Here is a 20,702-nt window from a genome sequence, read left to right as displayed (position 1 = left end):
ACCTATCTATCTATCTATCTATCTATCTATCTATCTATCTATTTATCTATCTGTCTATCTGTCTGTCTGTCTGTCTGTCTGTCTGTCTGTCTGTCTGTCTGTCTGTCTGTCTGTCTGTCTGTCCTTGCCTGTAGTTGTCATGGTCGAACAACGCCGCTGCAGTGCCACTGCTCCACTTTCGCGAAGGGCAGGGTCTTCGCGCCGCCGTCGCTCAGCTTGTCGAGCAGCCTCGGCATTGCAAGCTCTCGCCTCAGGATTTTGCCCGCGAACGCGCGCTGCCGCCGCTTTCCGTTACCTCCGCTCCACAGCCTTGTCTTCCATCCGGCGACTCCGGGTGAAAGCGAAAGCGCGCAACATGCATTACATGTATAGAGTAACTGTATACGCTACCTACGGGAGCAGAGTAGCGCATAGGCCCGCCATCTTGCGGGGTTAGCGACGGCAGTTACGCGGTGAAGCCGTACTCTGTTTTTGCAGGAGACTTGATTAAGCCTGTTGCCGATCGACGAAGCGTGTCGCGCCAATTCCCAGTCGCCGTGCCTGGCGTGTCAACAAGCGGCCAAGAAAAAAGAAACAGATGCTTTCGGGACTGTGCCACGGGAATTAAACAGGCAATTTTAGTCTGTCCGGTAACACAAACCGCTAATAAGGCGTAGCGTAGTGCCGAATAGCATGTACCGTACCGCATGGTAAAGTCGTGCCAGCTATGGAAGATGAGCTGAAATTCACAATCACAAAATATTGGTCCTGCAAGTTCAAGGAACGCCCCACCTAGCCAAGAGCATTGATTATTTCAGTATGTTTTTTTGAAAATGGCACCGAATCCACCCAAATACTTTGCTGTCGAAGCTTAAGGACATGAATCTAAAGCAAATGAAAGTACCAGTTCGTAGCTAACGATCTACAGTGCGCACGACAGTCACTTCATAAATGCTAGGTGCACGGCGACCGCTTTTGGTGGTGCGGCCTGTGCGCCAGCTTCTCCGCAGTGCATGGTTGCTAGCGGCTATTCAAAGCAAATGCGCTACTGTGCTGCCTAAATGTAGCATATACACTTACGCTATGTACACTTACGCTATGTACACTTACGCTATACGGATGAATGGATGGGTGGATGTATCCGGCTGTGTTCTTTAGATCGGGTGGTGGCTCGGAGGAGGAGGAGGACGAGAAGGAGGAGGAGAAGGAGGAGAAGAAGGAGCAGAAGAAGAAGGAGAAGGAGGAGAAAGAGAATAAGTTTTTAGTGATGCGAAAAAGATAATACATATATAATAATATACATAAGTTATCCGGGGCATGGGTGTGCGACGGACAACTCTAGAAAAGCGCCGACCATGAGAACGTGAGAGGACTCGCATTCGTCGAGCTGATGTGACAATCCGGGCACAACAACAAGCCAGGGAGAGCCCGTTTTAGTGCCCGGATCCGGCATCTGTTGTGCCCAGATCCGGTTGTTGTACCGCCGACCCGGCAGCGTTCCAAACCGCGCTAAATCGCGAATGGGAACGCAAGCGCCAGTGACGGACGGATCCTGCAAACCACGCTCGCGATGTCAAGCGCTTGCAACAACGCGGCGCCGTAGCGGGAACGACAGCGTCAACGCGAAGATTGCGGGAGAGCGTTCGTATGGGGGCGAACGCACGCTTTGGGCGGGAGTTTTTCCAGCGGCACATTGGCTTCGGCTGCGACGTCTGCGACCGCCTGTGGTTCGAGGACAACCACTATGATTAACGCATTGGGAAACGCATCTGAACCGCTCATTACGCTCCTCCATGACCGTGATCATGCGCGACGCAATGTGCGCCATGTGAAACAAACGCTGTGGTAAACCCAAACCAAACGTGCCTAACCTCATTTAGAAGCACGGACATGTAACCAATTATTGCGAAAGACTTCCGTGTCACGTCGGGCTCAAAGCACTGTTCGACACCGGGGCCGCACGTTTCAGCTTTCTCTTTCTAACCAGTTTTTTTAACGGAATGCTTTGGCGGCGATTTTTTGAGGCGTCCTCCTTTATCTCTTTCATGTGTACTTGCCTCACTCCAGTGGGCGGACGCCAGTTGTAGGTAGTGAAACCGCAGATTGCTGGTGCCGCTCTCATTATTGTGCTGAAATTAACGCCTCATTTTCCCGAACAAGAAATATACATTCATAAAATAACATTATAGCCCTTCAAGTCGTACTCAACCCGAATAAGTCTTGTGCTGCGTGTTGGAAGGCGGGCTCAATTCCCTCTTTATTTGCAGCTTCCTTCCAAGATGGGGACCAGCTCTTCTACTCCATCTCGACAAGCTACGAGTAAGTATGTGTGACAAAACACACCAGAAAGAAAGCTGTAAAAGAAAAAAAAACAATCTGGTGGCTCGGCAGCTTCTTGCATGCAGCTTGATATTCGTCGCTTGCACCCCATCAGCTCTTCATTCTGCGAAGCAGAGGTGTTCTTCAGTAACCGAAACAATAGATTCGAGCTCTACATTGTGTCACTGCCTATAAGCGAAACACCAATGAGCATATATATAAATAAATAAATAAATAAATAAATATATATATATATATACATACATACATACATATATATATATATATATATATATATATATATATATATATATATATATATATATATATATATATATTTAGTGTGGGCATTTGTAACTTACATCGTCCTCATCCCTGCATAATCACAATCACCTTCATCCGCTTGTCTGTTTGCCCTCATTGCCACTCTGGTCATCATCATCGTCATCGTCTGTGTGCTGGCTCTGCCCGTTCGTTTTGCGAGGTCTTTCCTCAAATAAACGCTGTCGCAGCCAAGACTACCAAGACTTCATACGTGGTGGAGGTGGATTTTCGGTCCTCTGACCTCCCTGAGCCCGGTATACCCCCTGGAGCTTCGTTCAGGCCGCCGCTTGCGCCCACAGTCAGGCAGCATGTCCCAGACTGAGCCTGCCGGCACTGATGTCATCAACCACGCACCGCCGCAAGCTGCCCCTCCTACTTACATAGACGGACATCAGCGGGAACCCCCGCTCTTCGCTGGTCTTTGGGGAGAAGACGTAGAAGACTGGATTGATGACTACGACCGCGTAAGTGCCGCTAATAGGTGGGACGAGGCCGCCAAACTGCGTTACGTGCCTTTTTATCTGGTCGGAGTCGCGAAGACATGGTATTTTAACCACGTCGTTGACTTACCCGACTGGGCTACCTTCGAGCAGCAGCTGCGGCACGTCTTTGGGACACCAGTCATTCGATCGGCCGTCGCGAAGAGAACACTCGATGCTCGCCGACAACATCCCGGTGAATCGTATACTTCATACATCGAGGATGTCCTCGCACTCTGCCGGCGTGTCAATAAATCCATGCCGGAATCGGACGAAGTGCGCCACATATTGAAAGGCATTGGGCCTGTTGCCTTTAATGCCCTCGCTGTGCAAAACCCAGCTACCATCGCTGATGTCGTGGCGACATGCCAGCGCCTTCATGCACTGGACTCCGTCCGCCTTCAACCAGACATCGGCGACCACCACTCCACGTCAGATGGCCATCTGCGTGACCTCATCCGGGACATTATACGCGAAGAATTGCGGTCCATGGGCTTCACACCTCCTACACCGGGACCTACAGAGCCTCCGGGAATGCCCTTACGTGACATCATCAGGGAGGAACTTACATCCCTGACTGGCTCTGCGCCCGTACAGCCATTTGCTTCTCACCCTATACCCACGTACCCTCAAGTTGCTGCCGTGCCTCCCAGCGACGCCCATGCGACATTGCCACGTCCATCCTACGCGTCAGTTGCTGCCGCTACCCCTGTGAACTACCATTCCGTGCCCCCTGACCCTTCGGCCCACCTGACCGCGCTAGCTCCAGGTGCCCCGAATGCCTTCTATTCCCCACCGTGGCGCTCCTCTCGCCCTGTATGCTACTACTGTGGCTATCGCGGCCACATATCTCGTTTCTGCCGAAAGCGCCAGCAAGATGAGCGTCGGAACGATGTGCGTGAACGGGATTTGTACACCGGGGCGTATTATCAAGGTCGGCGTTATTCGTCTCCCCGGCACCAGTCACCATATCCTCCGGCATCGACTGCACCACGAAACAGCCGAAACACGAGACGCCGCTCGCCTTCGCCCTTTCGCCGTTCCACTTCTCCACTTCGGCCCGCCTCATTCACCTCTAATATTCATTCGGAAAACTAAGTGATGCAGTTTGTGGAGGAAAAACTGCATTCGGAATTAGAACTGAAATTCCTTTATTAGGCTCGTGTAACATGGTTTCTGTGGAAGTGGAAGGAGTGCGAGTCGATGCTTTGTTGGACACAGGTGCGACATTGTCTGTGATACGTGCTGATTTGTGTGAATATTTAAGGAATGTAATGACGCCTTACGATGGCCCCACGTTAGTTGCTGCACAGGGGAACATCATTCGCCCTTCCGCGCTTTGTACTGCGCGTGTTTTCATCGACGGCATCCGCCATCATGTCCACTTTGCGTTCCTGTCCCGCTGCTCTCACCAACTAATTTTAGGGTGGGATTTTCTATCATCTGCTTCAGCGGCGATTTGTTGTGGACAACGCGTCGTTCACCTCGCTGACACCGACTACATGCTTGACGACGATAATCAGAAGCCACTTCGTCTGGTCGCTGCGAAAGACATCGAACTCCCGCCACTACACGAGCAAATTGTCAGCATTACGTCCAACGACATCTATCACGGGGATGTATTGGTCTCACCGTCACCACTTTGCGTTCGCAAAGGTATAGTTCTTCCGTCCGGTGTCGTTCGTTTTTGCAATGGCTCGGCACTTGTCACCGCTGTCAACTCTACACCGGAGAAGATCTTACTGCCATAGGGCACTACTGTGGCCCGTGTTGCTGACTTCGAGCCTGTACTCGTCACGCCACTTCAGGCCATCGCATCCAAAGAACCTTGCCTCGGTGAGCATGTTTCTTCCTCCGCCTTTACCACCACAATCAGCAGCGAATTGACATATTCACAGAGGCAGCAGCTGCTCGCATTGTTACAGAAACATGCCAATTCTTTCGATATTTGCTCGTCTAAGCTGGGCCGCACTAATACTACAGCACATCGAATTCAAACTGTTGGGACATCTATTGTACACCGCCGACCCTACCTCGTGTCTCTAACTGAAAGAAAAATTATAGAAGAAAACGTTGCGGACATGCTTAAACGGGAAGTCATCCGTCCCTCATCTAGCCCTTGGTCGTCTCCTATTGTTTTGGTCCATAAAAAGGATGGCTCTGTGCGGTTTTGCGTGGACTACCGGGCGCTCAATAAGATCACACGCAAGTACGTGTACCCTATGCCACGCATTGACGACGCCCTTGATTCCCTACAAGGCGCGGAATTCTTTTCAAGCATCGACTTGCGTTCTGGGTACTGGCAGATCCCTATGCATGAAGACGATAAGGAGAAAACGGCATTCGCAACCCCCGACGGGCTATATGAATTCGACGTGATGCCTTTCGGGCTCTGCAACGCACCCGCGACTTTTGAGCGCATGATAGATACCGTGCTGCGCGGCCTGAAATGAAAAAGTTGCCTTTGCTACCTGGACGACATTATTATCTTTTCGTCAACGTTTCCTGAGCACCTAGAACGATTGGATCAAGTTTTGACGTGCCTTGCCGGCGCCGGGCTTCAAATAAACACGAAAAAATGCTCTTTCGCTAGCAAATATATTAAGGTCTTAGGACACGTCGTTAGCAAAGATGGCATCCGGCCCGACCCTGACAAGATTTCTGCAGTCCTTCACTTTCCGCGCCCCGAAAAACCAAAAGAGCTTCGCAGTTTCCTTGGCCTTGCCTCCTATTTTCGCCGGTTTATCCAGAACTTCGATTCTATTGCTGCTCCATTACACCAACTGCTTGCCTCCAACGTCCCCTTTCTGTGGTCTCAAGAATGCCAAACAGCATTCGACCTGTTGAAGCGGGCACTCACGTCTGAACCTCTGCTCTGCCACTTTGACGAAGCCGCACCAACTATCCTCCATACCCACGCTAGCGGCCTTGGTATAGGAGCCGTTCTTCTACAACGCGACAAGTCTTCCCTAGAGAATTTTGTTGCATATGCCAGTCGCGTACTCATCGCTGCTGAAAAGAACTACACTATAACTGAGCAAGAGTGTTTGGCTGTGGTTTGGTCGGTTCAGAAGTTCCGTCCCTAACTCCACGGCCGTCACTTCACAATCGTTACGGACCACCATGCCTTATGCTGGCTTTCTACACTGAAGAACTTGTCCGGACGCTTGGGTCGGTGGATACTACGCTTGCAGGAGTACCACTTTGACATAACTTACAAGTCAGGCAGAAAACATCAAGACGCCGATGCTTTATCTCGTTGCCCGCTTCCAACTACCCATATGAGCGTTGGTGAGAACTCAACCGCCACATCTACCAAAGTTCATACGCTCGCATAAATAACGCAACCCTTTTCGGACGACGAGCCAACATTTATCTCTCGCCAGTGGTCTAATTCATACTGCAGACGCATCATGGACCACCTTTCGGGAGTTTCTCATCCACGAAACGCACGACTCCGTCATCAACTCCTGCACTTTAAGCTGGACAATGGGGTTCTCTACCGCCACGTCTACCACCCTGACGGTCAGCGCTGGGTTCCTGTACTGCCACGCTCTCTTCGACTTCAGGTGCTCGAAGCCTTCCACGATGACTTGACTGCTGGTCATTTTGGTTTAAAAAAAAGAACTCTTGACCGCATTCGATGTCGTTATTACTGGCCTGGCCTTTCTTCTAGTGTAGCTCGGTACGTCGGTTCCGGCTACCCATGCCAGCGTCGTAAACTCCCCACGTCGGCACCTGCTGGACCTCTACAGCCACTTCCGTGCCCTTCGATGCCGTTCGAGGTTGTAGGTGTTGACCTTTACGGGCTTCTCCCCGTCACATCTGCTGGCAAACGATGGATAGTGGCTGCCGTGGACCACCTGACACGCTATGCTGAGACTTCCTCTGTTATTACAGGCTCAGCGGTGGAAGTTGCAGACTTTATTTTTCACGCAATAATACTGCGTCATGGGGCTCCTCGTGTACTGCTTAGTGACCGCGGCAAAGTGTTCCTGTCACAAGTTGTAAATGAAGTACTGCGCGCTTCTGGAACTACTCACAAGACAGCTTCAAGCTACCACCCTCAGACAAATGGTCCCACAGAAAGATTTCACCGAACCCTTGCAGACATGATAGCCGTTTACGTCCAACCCGACCACAAAAACTGGGATACTCTTTTACCATTCCTGACATTCGCTTACAACACCGCTGTTGAGCGAACAACTTGCTACTCACCGTTTTACCTCGTGTACGGACGCACCCCGACTACCTTTCTCGACGTCTCCTTCTTTAGCAGCCATGGGAATTCATGTCAGTATTCTAGCGAAGAATACATTTCCCGCCTGGCCCAGTCTCGCCATCAGGCTCGCATCAATACTGAAGCGAGACAGCACGAGCGGAAGATCATCTATGACGAATCCCACCACGTTGTGTCTTTCCAACCTGGTGACGAGGTGCTGCTTTTGACACCTATTCGCACTCCGGGTCTCTGTGACAAATTCTAACCACGCTTCATCGGGCCATACATTGTTTTAGAACAAACTTCGCCGGTTAATTATCGTGTGACACCACTCGTCGCCCCAACAGACCGCCGCTACCGCAGCACAGAGATTGTCCACGTTTGTCGCATGAAACCTTTCACGCGACGTTCCCCGTCACTTTGACTTACGGCGGCCAGGGTGTCCGCTTCCAAGTGGGGGGCATTAGTGTGGGCATTTGTAACTTACATCGTCCTCACCCCTGCATAATCACAATCATCATCATCCGCTTGTCTCTTTGCCCTCATTGCCACTCTGGTCATCATCATCGTCATCGTCTGTGTGCTGGCTCTGCCCATTCGTTTTGCGAGGTCTTTCCTCAAATAAACGCTGTCGCAGCCAAGACTACCAAGACTTCATATTATATATATATATATATATATAAATATATATATATATATATATATATATATATATATATATATATATATATAGGTGTGCGCTGCATTTCCTTTCGTGGGAGAATGGAGGAGTGAATGCTGCTCGCAGTGCCTCCCTCCCTATTATGTCAATCCTCCCCACCCCTCTTAGGCAACTAGGAGCTTCCCGCCCACCCCCGCCTCCTCTCCCACGCCACCCTGCGTAAGACTATGTCAGTGAGCTTGAGCGTATTGTTTCCAACGCGTACGGCTATAGTCGGAGCAAGGAAGGGAGGTACAGGAAGGAAAGACGGGGATGTTAGCCATGCAGCTTGAGAGGGCTGTTACGCTATCCTGCACAGGGGAAAGGGGTGGGGGAGTTACGCAAAGAGGCGTATTGACACAGCTGAGGGCCGACACTGATATAACTTGTCTGTCGACAGCTCCTCCACAACGTCCGAATGCCGGAGAGCGAAACGATGGCGCTGGCTCGCAAACGACTGAGCGAGTTTCCATCACCGGGAATGTCGCAAGGCCACAGGTAAATACCGAATAAAAAATTAACGGTAGGTATCTGAAAAAAATGCAGTGCGCATTTTGGAAATGAACAAAGTGACACTGATCATATTACACAGTACTAACGATGCCTGAACTGGCAACGCCCGGCCTATTTAGTGAATGTGGATACACTCCAGGCCTTAACTGTTCGTTATGCTCGGTTGCCGAGTTTAACAGTGTAAGAGGTTCTTCAGTAATTTTCTTCAAGGAATTGCATGATGACCTGCAATATTGGTAAGGGGACGTTTTGATGAGACTGTTCGTCGTGCCGGTGGTTACTGTCTGTGCGTCAGTGTATCTTTATTTCGTGTGGGCGCCAGTTTCTGAGCGTATGAATGGAGCACGCTGTGTGAATGAATTTGTAATGATTCAACGAGAATACAAGTTTGTCTTAATTCGGGCAAGAATAACATTAAGTTTATTCCTCCTAGATGTTTCAATCCTTTTATAAAATACAGTACTGCAATGAAAAGTGTACCAGTAAAAAAAAACTAATACTCTGCTATATTTTGTAACTTCCTTGTGTTTGGCCGCATTTCTGGCATTTTTCATAGCGTACTAAATAAATTCAAGCAGCTTTTTCTTATTTGCGAAATTTGAATTAAGCAAGCGTGTGCTTGAGAACAGCTTTACTTCAACGTATCAAATTGTATCCCTAGGCATTTACGTTCGTCATTATGGCCTTTTTATTTAGGCGTAATTGTTTCTTTTAATTTTAACGAGATTGTATTGATTCAACATCCGGGCGTCATTTTTCCCGCGATTATTCATATCAGACTATATCCTAATATCTCACTGCCTGAACATCTCGAGTGCGTGTGCATGCTTAGTTTTACAAATGCACAAATGTTTACGAGTAGCAGCTAATTACGATGAACAAAATTATTGAGGTGGGGACATTTTCATTTTATTTCAAAAATGTTTTTTTTAAGTAAAGCATAGAGTTGATTCGCAAGGATTGGAAACTATTTGTGCCTTCTGTGTTCTTTGAAATACTTGAATATCAACTTCTTTAAAATCAAGAATATTCGAGGAAAACTGTTTTTCAATATGAAGCAATGACACTCAATAGTCATAAATTTTATTCAAATGAAAGTGAAGGACAGAGATTGCATGAATTCGTTCGAAAAAAAAAACAACGTACGTACGTTCACGTACGTATACACCTGCCATTATAATGAACCAAATGTTTTGTGAATGAGTAGCAAGTGAATCGTGATTGTCCGTAGTGCATGATTACCATTATAGTAAGGGAAAGAAGTGTGCATTTAGGGACTCGTTTTTTTAGTTAGACATTATATTTACGCGACAGCATTAAAGAAATTCTGGCGGTGGGGTCGGTTTCGTTGCTTGTGAGCGAAAAAGCATATATTCGGGAGTGAAAATATTGAAAAAGACGCAAATAAAATAATAAGAACGCCAGGCCTGCGCAGAAGGCGGAGCAAAGTCGCAGCGAAATCCAGAAGAGTGTCCTTTCAGAGCCCTTTCCGAACACTCGTTGGGTAACTGCTGCAAGCTCACTTGCTTGATACCCACTACAGCATTGATAATAAACATTTTTGGGTAGTAGGCCGGCATTCGCTGCGCTTTTTTCGTCATTGTTCTGAGAATCGTGGTATTCGCTAAACACTTGCAAGCAATTTTGTGCTAATTTTTCATGCAGTGTCTGAGGTCGATGAGGAATTATGCCTGAAGTGGGTATGCGCCACATTCCAGAGCACAAGATGCGAACGCCCTAATACCGCAATTTTAGCCCAAAAGCACTTAACCGTTACTTGCTCATATTTTGACGGTATCGACATTGATCATGACTTCCTAGAAATACTTCCTGAAAAGACGAGGTCAGATCCTCTTTAAATTCTTAATATTTACAGCAGTCCCAGCTCAAGACACCACCGATTTACCACCATTTTTGCTCGGGCTAAACAAGAAGCCCGGAGAAACCCACTCCTCATTGTTGGCGACTTCAATTCTCCAAATCAGTTATAGGGTCACACAACATCCACGCCTAAAGGATGAGCCTTATGGGCCCACATACAGGATCATCAACTCACCCTGCACAATGACTTCGAATTGCTTACCCGCTTAGGGAAGATCTTCTCTAAAGACACATCACCAGATCTCACCATGACCTCTCGGGTTAACTCAGTGTCACAGGTCCCGTTAATTTGGGAGGCGATCGCCGGGCTAATTCCAAGGGCCGAAGTATCGGCTCCCCGAACCTCACCACGAAACCGTGGACAATTTAGAAGTGGTCCTATTTGGCACGCCAGCGGACGCCGACTGTGGTCCAAATAACAAGTCAGAGCCGAGAAATGATAAACAAAACAATATTATATTCTCAATATTGGCAGATCAAAAACAATACACAAGTATGCACACTCAAGAATCGTTGAATACAATATGTCACCAATCAAACAACGTACTATACAGTAGAATCAGCCACACTCGAAACAACGGGCACAGACAACAATACGCACTACAATGCAGTCGCATGCATTGAACAACCAAGACACTTAAAGAATAAAGAGATAGAAAACCTATTCAGTCCAAAGTTCTTGGAACAAAAGTCTGGATGATACTCTTCCGAGAATCACTCACTCAAAGTCCAGCGTTGTTGTCGTTCCGCTGCCCCCGAAGTTTCTCTTCCAGGAAACCTCACGTCGTTCCGATGCCCCCGAAGTTTCTCTTCCAGGAAACCTTGCTCTGCTGCCTCCGAAGTTTCTCTTCCAGAAAACCTCGCTTCTTCACTTGACCGTTTTCCAGGCTCCAAACTTCTTCACCGGAAACACGTCGGCTTCCCACACGCAGCTGTTGCCACGCGTCTTCGCTCGATAGCGGTAAACACACACTCTTGCCTGTAGCTCGAGCAGTCACCCCTCAGGTGGAAATCATCTTCTTCTCCTGCTTTGTCTCTACGGACAAAACCTTCGCGGACTACACGGCGGAATCCCTACGCGCTCTGGCGCTAACTTCCGTCTTCTCCTGATCTCTCATCTCGGCTGCTCGAATAAATACTTTCCGCGCGAGATTCCAGAAAGTTCTCATCATTTCGTCGGCGCGATACGCAGCGAAGGCTGGGGAGAGGGCGAGACGGCTTGAAGGCCGTCTGCGTCGGATGACGCAACCTGGCATCACCCCGCCCCTTTCCATCTAGAACATTCCAGGGCTTGCTCGGATGCCGATAAGAGGAGGTTCGTCAGCGAACCCACGCTTCCGAGGGGAGATGGACGCTCGCCCGGGGAGTCTTTGGATGCTTGTTTTCTTTTTTATTATTGTTGACCTCGCGGCGTCACTCCGGCGTTTCGTCGCGAGAATGCGGCGGCGCGCCCTTTCGAGCGCTCGTTTTGTGACACTGCCCCCACTTTAAGAATATTATCTCATAATATTTAAAACCACACCAACGAGCGCGAACAGTCCCCACACTCTGAAAGACTGTAACCTAGTCCGTCGCTCATGACACGTCACATTCACAATATATCACTCAATACAATTGTACATTGTAATTCAATCTCACAACACATGAAATATAACCACAGGTGCATGAGTACAACACTCCATCACATATTCCAGACAATACAAATGTACAAAGTTCTCTCAGTACAACAATTGCACAACCCTATAAATCACGTCAAAGCACAAACACTTCGACACTTGTGACACAGGATAACACAATAACAACACAGCCAAACGCCTTCCGATTTGACCTCAGCACCTATACCGTGTACTTCGATCTGCGCTTGCGTCCTTTCTTGCGGTGCTCGCTCGATCTCTTCTTATTTTTCCTCATTCTTTTTCGGCGAGCCCTTTCCAACGACGGGGTCTGAGGCGGCGTTTCAGCCATCGTTGTCCCTTCCGTCACTGTTAACGGGTGATAACGTTCAACCGATCCTGTTCGGTCATTCACCCGCTTGTTCACGTCACGACATTGTGCCTGGCTGGCCGACTCCGTCATCTTTACATTGTCGGTCAGTTGAGGTCGTGCCGACGTAAGTCCAGTTGCCCAGCACGTGAACTCATTCAACACGATCATTTTCTCATTCACTGTCCTTTGCACTGCGGCTTCCCCTTGGGCTCGAGTGAGATCCGTCACGGCAGGCTCCTCCACTGTATCTTGCGGTCCCTGTGTCGGCGGGGCCTCCATCTTCGGGTCTTCCCCCAAACATTCTGGATCATTCGGCCCTCGCGCCCCGTCGATGTTTCCGATGACGAGGTCGTACAGGGGGGTCGTCATGCATAGAGCCGTAACCTTGCCGTTGAAGTACGGAGTTTCAACCACGATTTCTGCTTCGGGAAGCATCCGAACCGTACTCTCAATTAGGCAGACTGGTTTCGTTTTGTCTGTTAACTCACTTTCCCGTACCAAATTTTTCCGCACGATAACAGTGGAGCTGCCGGTATCTCTTAACACCGTAACCTTCTTGCCCGCAACTTTTCCAGGCAGCGTTGGCATTCCTTTCGTAACACCGGTTGGCTGTTTTGTCATTACAGCACCCACAATAGGAAGTTTCTCCCCATATTTCGACTCTACAATTCCGTCGGTGACGGCATCACCATCCGATTTCGGTGCTGTTAGCACACAGAATACCCGGTGAGTTTGACTCACTCCGTTACGACATGCGTCTGCTTTGTGCCCAGTCTGACCACACTTGAAACATTTTACTACCGTAGGACTCGTAAGGTTTGTACGACAGTCGTTCGCGCAATGACCCACTCGGTTACACAAAAAACATCGCGGAACACTCTCCGGTGCACGCTTCTTTTGCTCGAGTGCCGAATTTTTCGAATCTTCGGGACACTCCTTCTTGACTCTGGCCAAATTTGTGCCACCTTGCGCTTCCAAAAGTTGATCAGCCAATTCAAGCATGTCTTCAAGTGACTTAGCTCTCCTCTTTTTCAAGTACAGTGACAGGCTTGGGTGGCAACTAGTAAGAAATTGTTCTCTAATTAGGAGCTCTCTAAGCTCATCGTACTCCTGCGCTGTTCCTGAAAGTTCAATCCATCTGTCGAAATAATGGCTAAGTCGGGTGGCATACTGTGTAGCCGTCTCACCATCAGCTGGCTTTCCTGTCCGAAATCTGTCCCGGAATCTTTCCACAGTAAATCTAGATCGCTTCAGTAAAGCAATTTTCACCATTGCATAGTTGGCTGCATCGGTCGGCGTCAGCCTACCGTACACACTGAGCGCTTCACCACTCAAGCAAGTACTCAAAGCAGTTGCCCATTGATGTTCCGGCCAATTCTGGCTTCTCGCAATCGCCTCAAATCTGTGAAGGTACGCGTCAAGGTCATCCTTCCTTTCATCAAACGCTACGAGCAGCTTGCTTGGGTTCAAGCGGAAGCCGTGGTCCTCCCGTTCGCTGCTTTCAACTCTAGCTTGGACCGAAATTTCACTTCGCTGTTGCAAACGGAGCCGTTCGAGTTCCATCTCGTGCTGCCGCTGCCGTTCCCCTTCAGCCTTCTCCACTTCTTTCTTCTCTCGCCCTTTCAGCTGTCAACTTTTCTCTCTCCAGCTCCAACTTCAATTGCTGCTCTCTTTCTTCATCCAGCTGTCGCTCCTTTGCCTCTCTTTCTTTTCTCGCCTTTTCGGCTGCCAACTTTTCTCTCTCCTTTGCCTCTTTCTCCTTTAGCTTACCCACTTCCGTAGTTCGGCGCCAGAAAGATCCATCTTCTCACCAAGAGCAACTAACTTTTCGAGATCCATGGTGTCTAGCTAATAAAGTCTTGCCGCGTGTAAAACGTATCTACCTAAATAAGTCTATCGGAACACTCTCCTGCACTCGTTAACGACAACACTGAACAACACACAAAATCGTTCCGATAGCACTATCAACAACTCGAGGCTCTTTCTCACTACTTTGGACACACTGTGCACCAAAAGGTCCTGTCGCGGACGCCAGATTAATTGTCCCGTTAATTTGAGAGGCGATCGCCGGGCTAATTCCAAGGACCGAAGTATCGGCCCTCCGAACCGCACCACGAAAGCGTGGACAATTTAGAAGTTGTCCTATTTGGCGCACCAGCGGACGCCGGCTGTGGTCCAAAGAACAAGTGGTCCAAAGAATGCCTAAAGGATGAGCCTTATGCGCCCACATACAGGATCATCAACTCACCCTGCACAATGACTTCGAATTGCTTACCCGCTTAGGGAAGAGCTTCTCTAAAGACACATCACCAGATCTCACCATGACCTCTCGGGTTAACTCAGTGTCACAGGTCCCGTTAATTTGGGAGGCGATCGCCGGGCTAATTCCAAGGGCCGAAGTATCGGCTCCCCGAACCTCACCACGAAACCGTGGACAATTTAGAAGTGGTCCTATTTGGCACACCAGCGGACGCCGACTGTGGTCCAAATAACAAGTCAGAGCCGAGAAATGATAAACAAAACAATATTATATTCTCAATATTGGCAGATCAAAAACAATACACAAGTATGCACACTCAAGAATCGTTGAATACAGTATGTCACCAATCAAACAACGTACTATACAGTACAATGAGCCACACTCGAAACAACGGACACAGACAACAATACGCACTACAATGCAGTCGCATGCATTGAACAACCAAGACACTTAAAGACTAAAGAGATAGAAAACCTATTCAGTCCAAAGTTCTTGGAACAAAAGTCTGGATGATACTCTTCCGAGAATCACTCACTCAAAGTCCAGCGTTGTTGTCGTTCCGCTGCCACCGAAGTTTCTCTTCCAGGTAACCTCACGTCGTTCCGATGCCCCCGAAGTTTCTCTTCCAGGAAACCTCTTTCGTTCCGCTGCCCCCGAAGTTTCTCGTCCAGGAAACCTCACGTCTTCACTTGGCCGCTCTCCAAGCTTCAAACTTCTTCACCGGAAACACGTCGGCTTCACACACGCAGCTGTTGCTACGCGTCTTCGCTCGATAGTGGTAGACACACACTCTTGCCTGTAGCTCGAGTCGTCAACCCTCAGGTGGAAATCATCTTCCTCTCCTGCTTTGTCTCTACGGAAATAACCTTCACCGACTACGCGGCGGAATCCCTACGCGCTCTGGCGCTAACTTCCGTCTTCTCCTGATCTCTCATCTCGGCTGCTCGATTAAATACCTTCTGCGCGAGATTCCAGAAAGTTCTCATCGTTTCGTCGGCGCGATACGCAGCGAAGGCTGGGGAGAGGGCGAGGCGGTTCGAAGGCCGTCCGCGTCGGATGACGCAACCCGGCATCACCCCGCCCCTTTCCATCTAGAACATTCGAGGGCTTGCTCGGGCGCCGATGAGAGGAGGTTCGTCGGTGAACGTACGCTTCCGAGGGGACTGGTCGCGCGCCCGGGGAGTCTTTGGATGCTTGTTTTCTTTTTTTTATTGTTGACCTAGCGGCGTCTCTCCCACGCTTTATCGCGAGAATTTGGCGGCGCGCTCTTTTGAGCGCTCGTTTTGTGACGCTCAGCTAAATGAAAAAAAACATTCAAATCAATTTTGGTAGCGACCACTAGGTCATTCAGACCTTTCTTAGTTTATCTCATAAACCGATTAACATCAAACCTCCCAAACTAACGGGTTGGGACAAATTTCGGCAAACTCGTGTGAATAATTCTCCCACTTTCATAGAAGATTTACAAGAATGGATGCGCCAACTCCAAGCCGAAGTTGACAAACATACTAGAACTATGTCTTTCACACATTTGATGCGAAGCTATACTGCATATGTGGGAAGCAAAGGAATCGCTATTAAAACGATGGAAAAAACACTGCCATAACCGCAGGTTTCGCATCCGTGGCTCGATCACGACATACATGCACCTGCTTCCCAGCTAGTCAAGTCAACAATGGGATCAAATGTGCCAGAGCATGCTCGGTAATCTCGATAGTAAGAAGACTTGGCCATTTCTGAGACATTTGCTCGACCCATCGACATTGCGTGCGCATCAAAATCATTACATAACTCGGTTATTGCACAAACACGAGGTTAATATCCCGCATCTTTTTCAGGAGCTTGCGCGATTGCACTTTCTCCTCATTTCAGCCCACGCGCATTCAGATTATGCTGGCGAGGTCAATGAACTTCTTGACGCCCCAGTAAGAGAAACGGAAGTTAGACATGCTTTATTTTTTTCTTAAAACTACATCTGCCCCGGTTATCGATAAGGTAACTAATACAATACTTCGAAATCTCGACGATCAATCGATCACTGTCCTCACAGACTACTACAATCACTGTTTCAATACTTGCTCTCCGCCTAACTCGTAAAGCTAATAAGCCCTCAGACATAGCTAACCTTAGACCTATTTCTTTGACGCCATGTTTAGGAAAAACTCTCGAACATGTCCTTCTTAATCGCTTAAACAAGTACGCAGACGATAATCGGTTTTTCCCACCAGAGATATTTGGCGTTCGTCAATCGCTCTCTTGACATAATGCCATGCTGAGGCTCAAGCATGACATTCTTACTCCCAGTGGCAGTAAAGACACTCAAGCCAGTCTAGGGCTATGTTGTTAAACGGACCTGCACGGTCCGTTTAACAACATAGCTCATGCCTCCATTTTATGCGAATTGGATAACCTTAACTTTAAGAAGAAAATGTATGACTATATCTGCGAAACCTTCAGCAACCGCATGGCTATCATTAGTCTCAATGACCCAAATTTTCCCCCAATTACCCTAGGTAGCTTTGGCACACCTCGGGAATCAGTCCTCTCGCCATTACTTTTTAACCTAGCTAAAAGTTATATTTCTGAGACGCTAGTTAAAATACCAGATCTCCAATATATTGATCTTCGATAACATTACCATATGGATGAAGGGTGGATCTGATGGATACATTCAAGATACCTTACAAGAGGCTGCAGACGCAGTTACTACGACAGCTAGGCTTATGAACCTCGAGTGCTCGCCAGCTAAATCTGAGCTTTTACTGATCTCTGCTAAAAAGTGCGACAAACCCAGCATTCATATACACCTGAATGGGAAGCAAGTTCCTGTCGTATACAAAATACAGGTACTAGGCATGCACATTCAGTCTAACTCAATACTTACATGCTCCAAACGGTTGCCACCAGCATAAACCACACAACCATAATTATAGGAAGAGTGTCCAATAAGCACGGATGCCTTCGTGTGGCAGATTTATTAAGACTCGTACAAGCATTTGCCATCAGTTAAATCACCTTCTCCCTCCCATATCCTCACCTCAAGGCCTGAGGAAGATAAGGCTCTAATTCTCTGATACGCAAGCTTTACAAGTTTGCTCTTGGAGTGCCAAGTACAGCTTCTATAGAAAAACTTTTGGCTACAGATTCGTTCAATACCTTTAGCAATCTCGCATAACCCTACCTGACAGCTAAATGCCAACGCTTATTGAACACCCACACTGGTAGGCGTATTTGAAACTCCCTAAATCTTACTCCAGCACCGATGACTAAGGAGAAATTTAATATTCTCACCAGCTACATGAAAACTTTCGTATCCCCCCAATCCCTAAAATTATGCACCTTGTTCATCATGAGCATAGAAGAAAAGAACGAGCTAAATCTCTTCAGAAAAAGTTCTTGGTCTGCAATGATGTGGTCTATGTTAATACCGCAGATTATCCTTGTGGGCAGAGATTTGCGTTAACAGTTATTAATTCTGACGGCAGTGTTGCAACGGCAGCATCCATTCGAGTCTCGTCTTCGGAAGAGGTGGAGGAGGCAGCGGTTGCACTTGCTGCTGCGATTGCTCATCCTTCTGTCATATAGTGAGTGATTTGAAAACTGCCATATACAACTTCGGGGCGGGTAGGGCTCGCAGGACACCCCTAGCCATTTTCTCCTGTAATCCGCCATCCGAACTTGTTGCGTTAATCTGGACACCTGCTGACGCAGGCTTAATTAATAACGAGGCAGCCCACGCAAGTGCTCGAGCTTTCACTATCCGAAAAAGCTCTCCCAGGGAACGTTTCAGAAACCAGCAAATTACCTATGTATACCTTAAGAAAGATTACTTACATGCGACGACATTTGCGGGCACTGCCACCTCGGTCGCCTATATAGACTTACCGCCTTTACAACGTCAGTTCTCCCGCAGGCGTGAGGTCCTCTGGCGTGAACTACAAACCCGAACTTTTCTCTCCCCTACCTTACGCCACAAAACTTATCCCGGACTTTACCCCAATTCCGACCGCAAGTTTTGTACGGTAAGGAAAGCGGACCTTAACCACATTATGTGGCAACGTCGAAATCACTCTTTTACCCCAAGCCTTCGTAAACAAATAAGTAGTCAGGAGCTGTGGGAGGCTGTCATGCGCAGGTACAACCCCGACCTTCAGGAGGCTACCCTGAGGTGGGCTGAGGTGGTAGAAGAGGCCTACTGCGAGTAGGATCCCTCACCTTCTCTCAGCCCTTTTCCCTTAAGATGGGATAAATAAAGTTGTTTCTCTCTCTCTCTCCGCCGAGTTGGCTCGCTGTTACGTTTTGCAACAGACGTGCCGAAAGCACCTGACAAGTTCCGTGTGAACGACGTTTATTGACCCATGCTTGTGGGTTCGTGGCTCCGGCAAGAAGAGGAGCGCTATCTCTGCTTTTTAACACCTAGTGGCGCATGCGCACTTCGCAGAGTGCTCTTATCAATGGAGCGCAAGCCGACACAACACTCGCGATATCAGATGCTTTCAACAACGCGGCGTCGCGGCGTCAATGTGACGATTGTGGGAGAGCATTCACCGAGGCGAACGCTGCTTTCGGCGGTAGTTTCTCAAGCGGCACAGTGACTTCGGCAGCGACGCCTGTGACCGCCTTTGGTTCGAGAAGAACCATTGTGATTAACGCATTGTAAAACGCTTTAACTGCTCATTACATTCCTTCATGACCATGCTCATGCGAGGCACAATGTGCGGCATGTGAAATAAACACTGGTAAATTCAAGCCAAGCGTGTGTCTAACCACATTAAGAAGCGCGAACGTGTAACGAGTAATTGTGAAACGCTTCAGTGCCACGTCGGGTTGAAGCCACTGCTAAACACTGGAGCCGCACGTTTCAGATTTTGCTGGTTAACCATTCGTACGGAGTGCTTGGGGGTGATTTTTAACTTTCAGATGTGACAGTCGATTGGTGGCGTATTTTGTGTATAAGCTGACAACGGCTTTCAGGCATCGTTTTCTCCTGGAGACCTGGTGAAGGTCATCGACAACCTGACACAACTGAAGATCCTCCAGCAGGGTCACGGTGGATATGTCGACAAGATGGCACGGGTGAGATGTGTCGTCATTCTCCACTGTAGATGATCATTTCGTTCCTCGAACGTCAACATTGTTGAGCTTTCTTCAACGGCAGTTAAAGGGAATTATTTACGCCGAAGCGGGCGTAGCCAGGCGTGTAGGAATGGCAGTGTTAAAACGGGACGCCAAGTGTGCCACATATCTCTGCCCAGTTTCAGCCGCACTCACTGTGTTAAGTGCATCCAGGGTTATGGTCATGCAGGTTTCTGTCAATAAGGATCCCTGATGTTGCGTCCCAAGAGGTGCTTGATACCAAAGTTTACCCCTGCAGAAAGCCGACGATAAATTGCAGACCTTTGTGAGGAGGAACGTGATCGGATAATTTCCATTTTTTGAGTTCGTAGCGAACATGACTTCCTTTCGGACGCAAGCAATCTGTGGAGACCATGGTCACTGCGCTGTAAACTTGTTTGTACTTCAAATGATTCAGCTGTTTATCACTAGTTGAATGCAGGCCTTGTAAGCCTCTCACGAATCACGTGCCACAGGGAAGAATGATGCTATAGTAGCTGCAGTCATAAGATTGGTATCGATGCGATGCCTCTTTACTGGTACAATAATCACAAGTTCTACAACTGTCTGTCATGTAGCGCTATAACGCCTACGCAGCTTGTAACGTGTTCACGCGTGAGTGTGTACCATATGCTGCGGACAAGTCCCACGTACCCATCATTTGCGACGCGATGCAGCATCCAACGGCACGTAGTGAACAGCACATGTTCCACGCACGGAGAACGGCGTAAAAGCAGACATGATGGGCGGTCACGGACGACTGTGGAACAGGCTCTATGCAAACAACGGGGTACAGATGCTCAGGATTATTTTGCCCTCTGTGTCAAACCGTTTATTGCAAATTGGTTTTGATATTTGTTGTTGCAGGAGAGCGCATATTGCTTTCTTTCTGAGCTGCATGGTAACTAAAATGTGAGTAATTAG

General features: G+C 48.4%; 1 protein-coding gene across 6 annotated transcripts in view; it reads left to right on the top strand.

The window, feature by feature from the left end:
- The window catches only part of LOC119173915 (E3 ubiquitin-protein ligase MIB2), a 121,614-nt gene that overhangs the window by 27,606 nt on the left and 73,306 nt on the right, over nucleotides 1-20,702 (top strand). For 4 of the 6 annotated variants that reach the window (XM_075889747.1, XM_075889748.1, XM_075889751.1 and 1 more), the window contains 3 exons: nucleotides 2,247-2,298; nucleotides 8,424-8,521; nucleotides 19,638-19,739. In XM_075889747.1, coding sequence (XP_075745862.1) covers nucleotides 2,247-2,298; nucleotides 8,424-8,521; nucleotides 19,638-19,739 — 252 coding nt within the window. The remainder of the gene's footprint in view (nucleotides 1-2,246; nucleotides 2,299-8,423; nucleotides 8,522-19,637; nucleotides 19,740-20,702) is intronic. The other 2 variants (XM_075889752.1, XM_075889749.1) reach the window with 1 other exon arrangement.

Source organism: Rhipicephalus microplus, chromosome 3 (assembly GCF_043290135.1).
Source record: "Rhipicephalus microplus isolate Deutch F79 chromosome 3, USDA_Rmic, whole genome shotgun sequence".
Taxonomy (NCBI): Eukaryota; Metazoa; Arthropoda; class Arachnida; order Ixodida; family Ixodidae; genus Rhipicephalus; species Rhipicephalus microplus.
The sequence above is the reverse complement of the archived record's forward strand: the minus strand, read 5'-3'. Positions and strand labels throughout refer to the sequence as shown.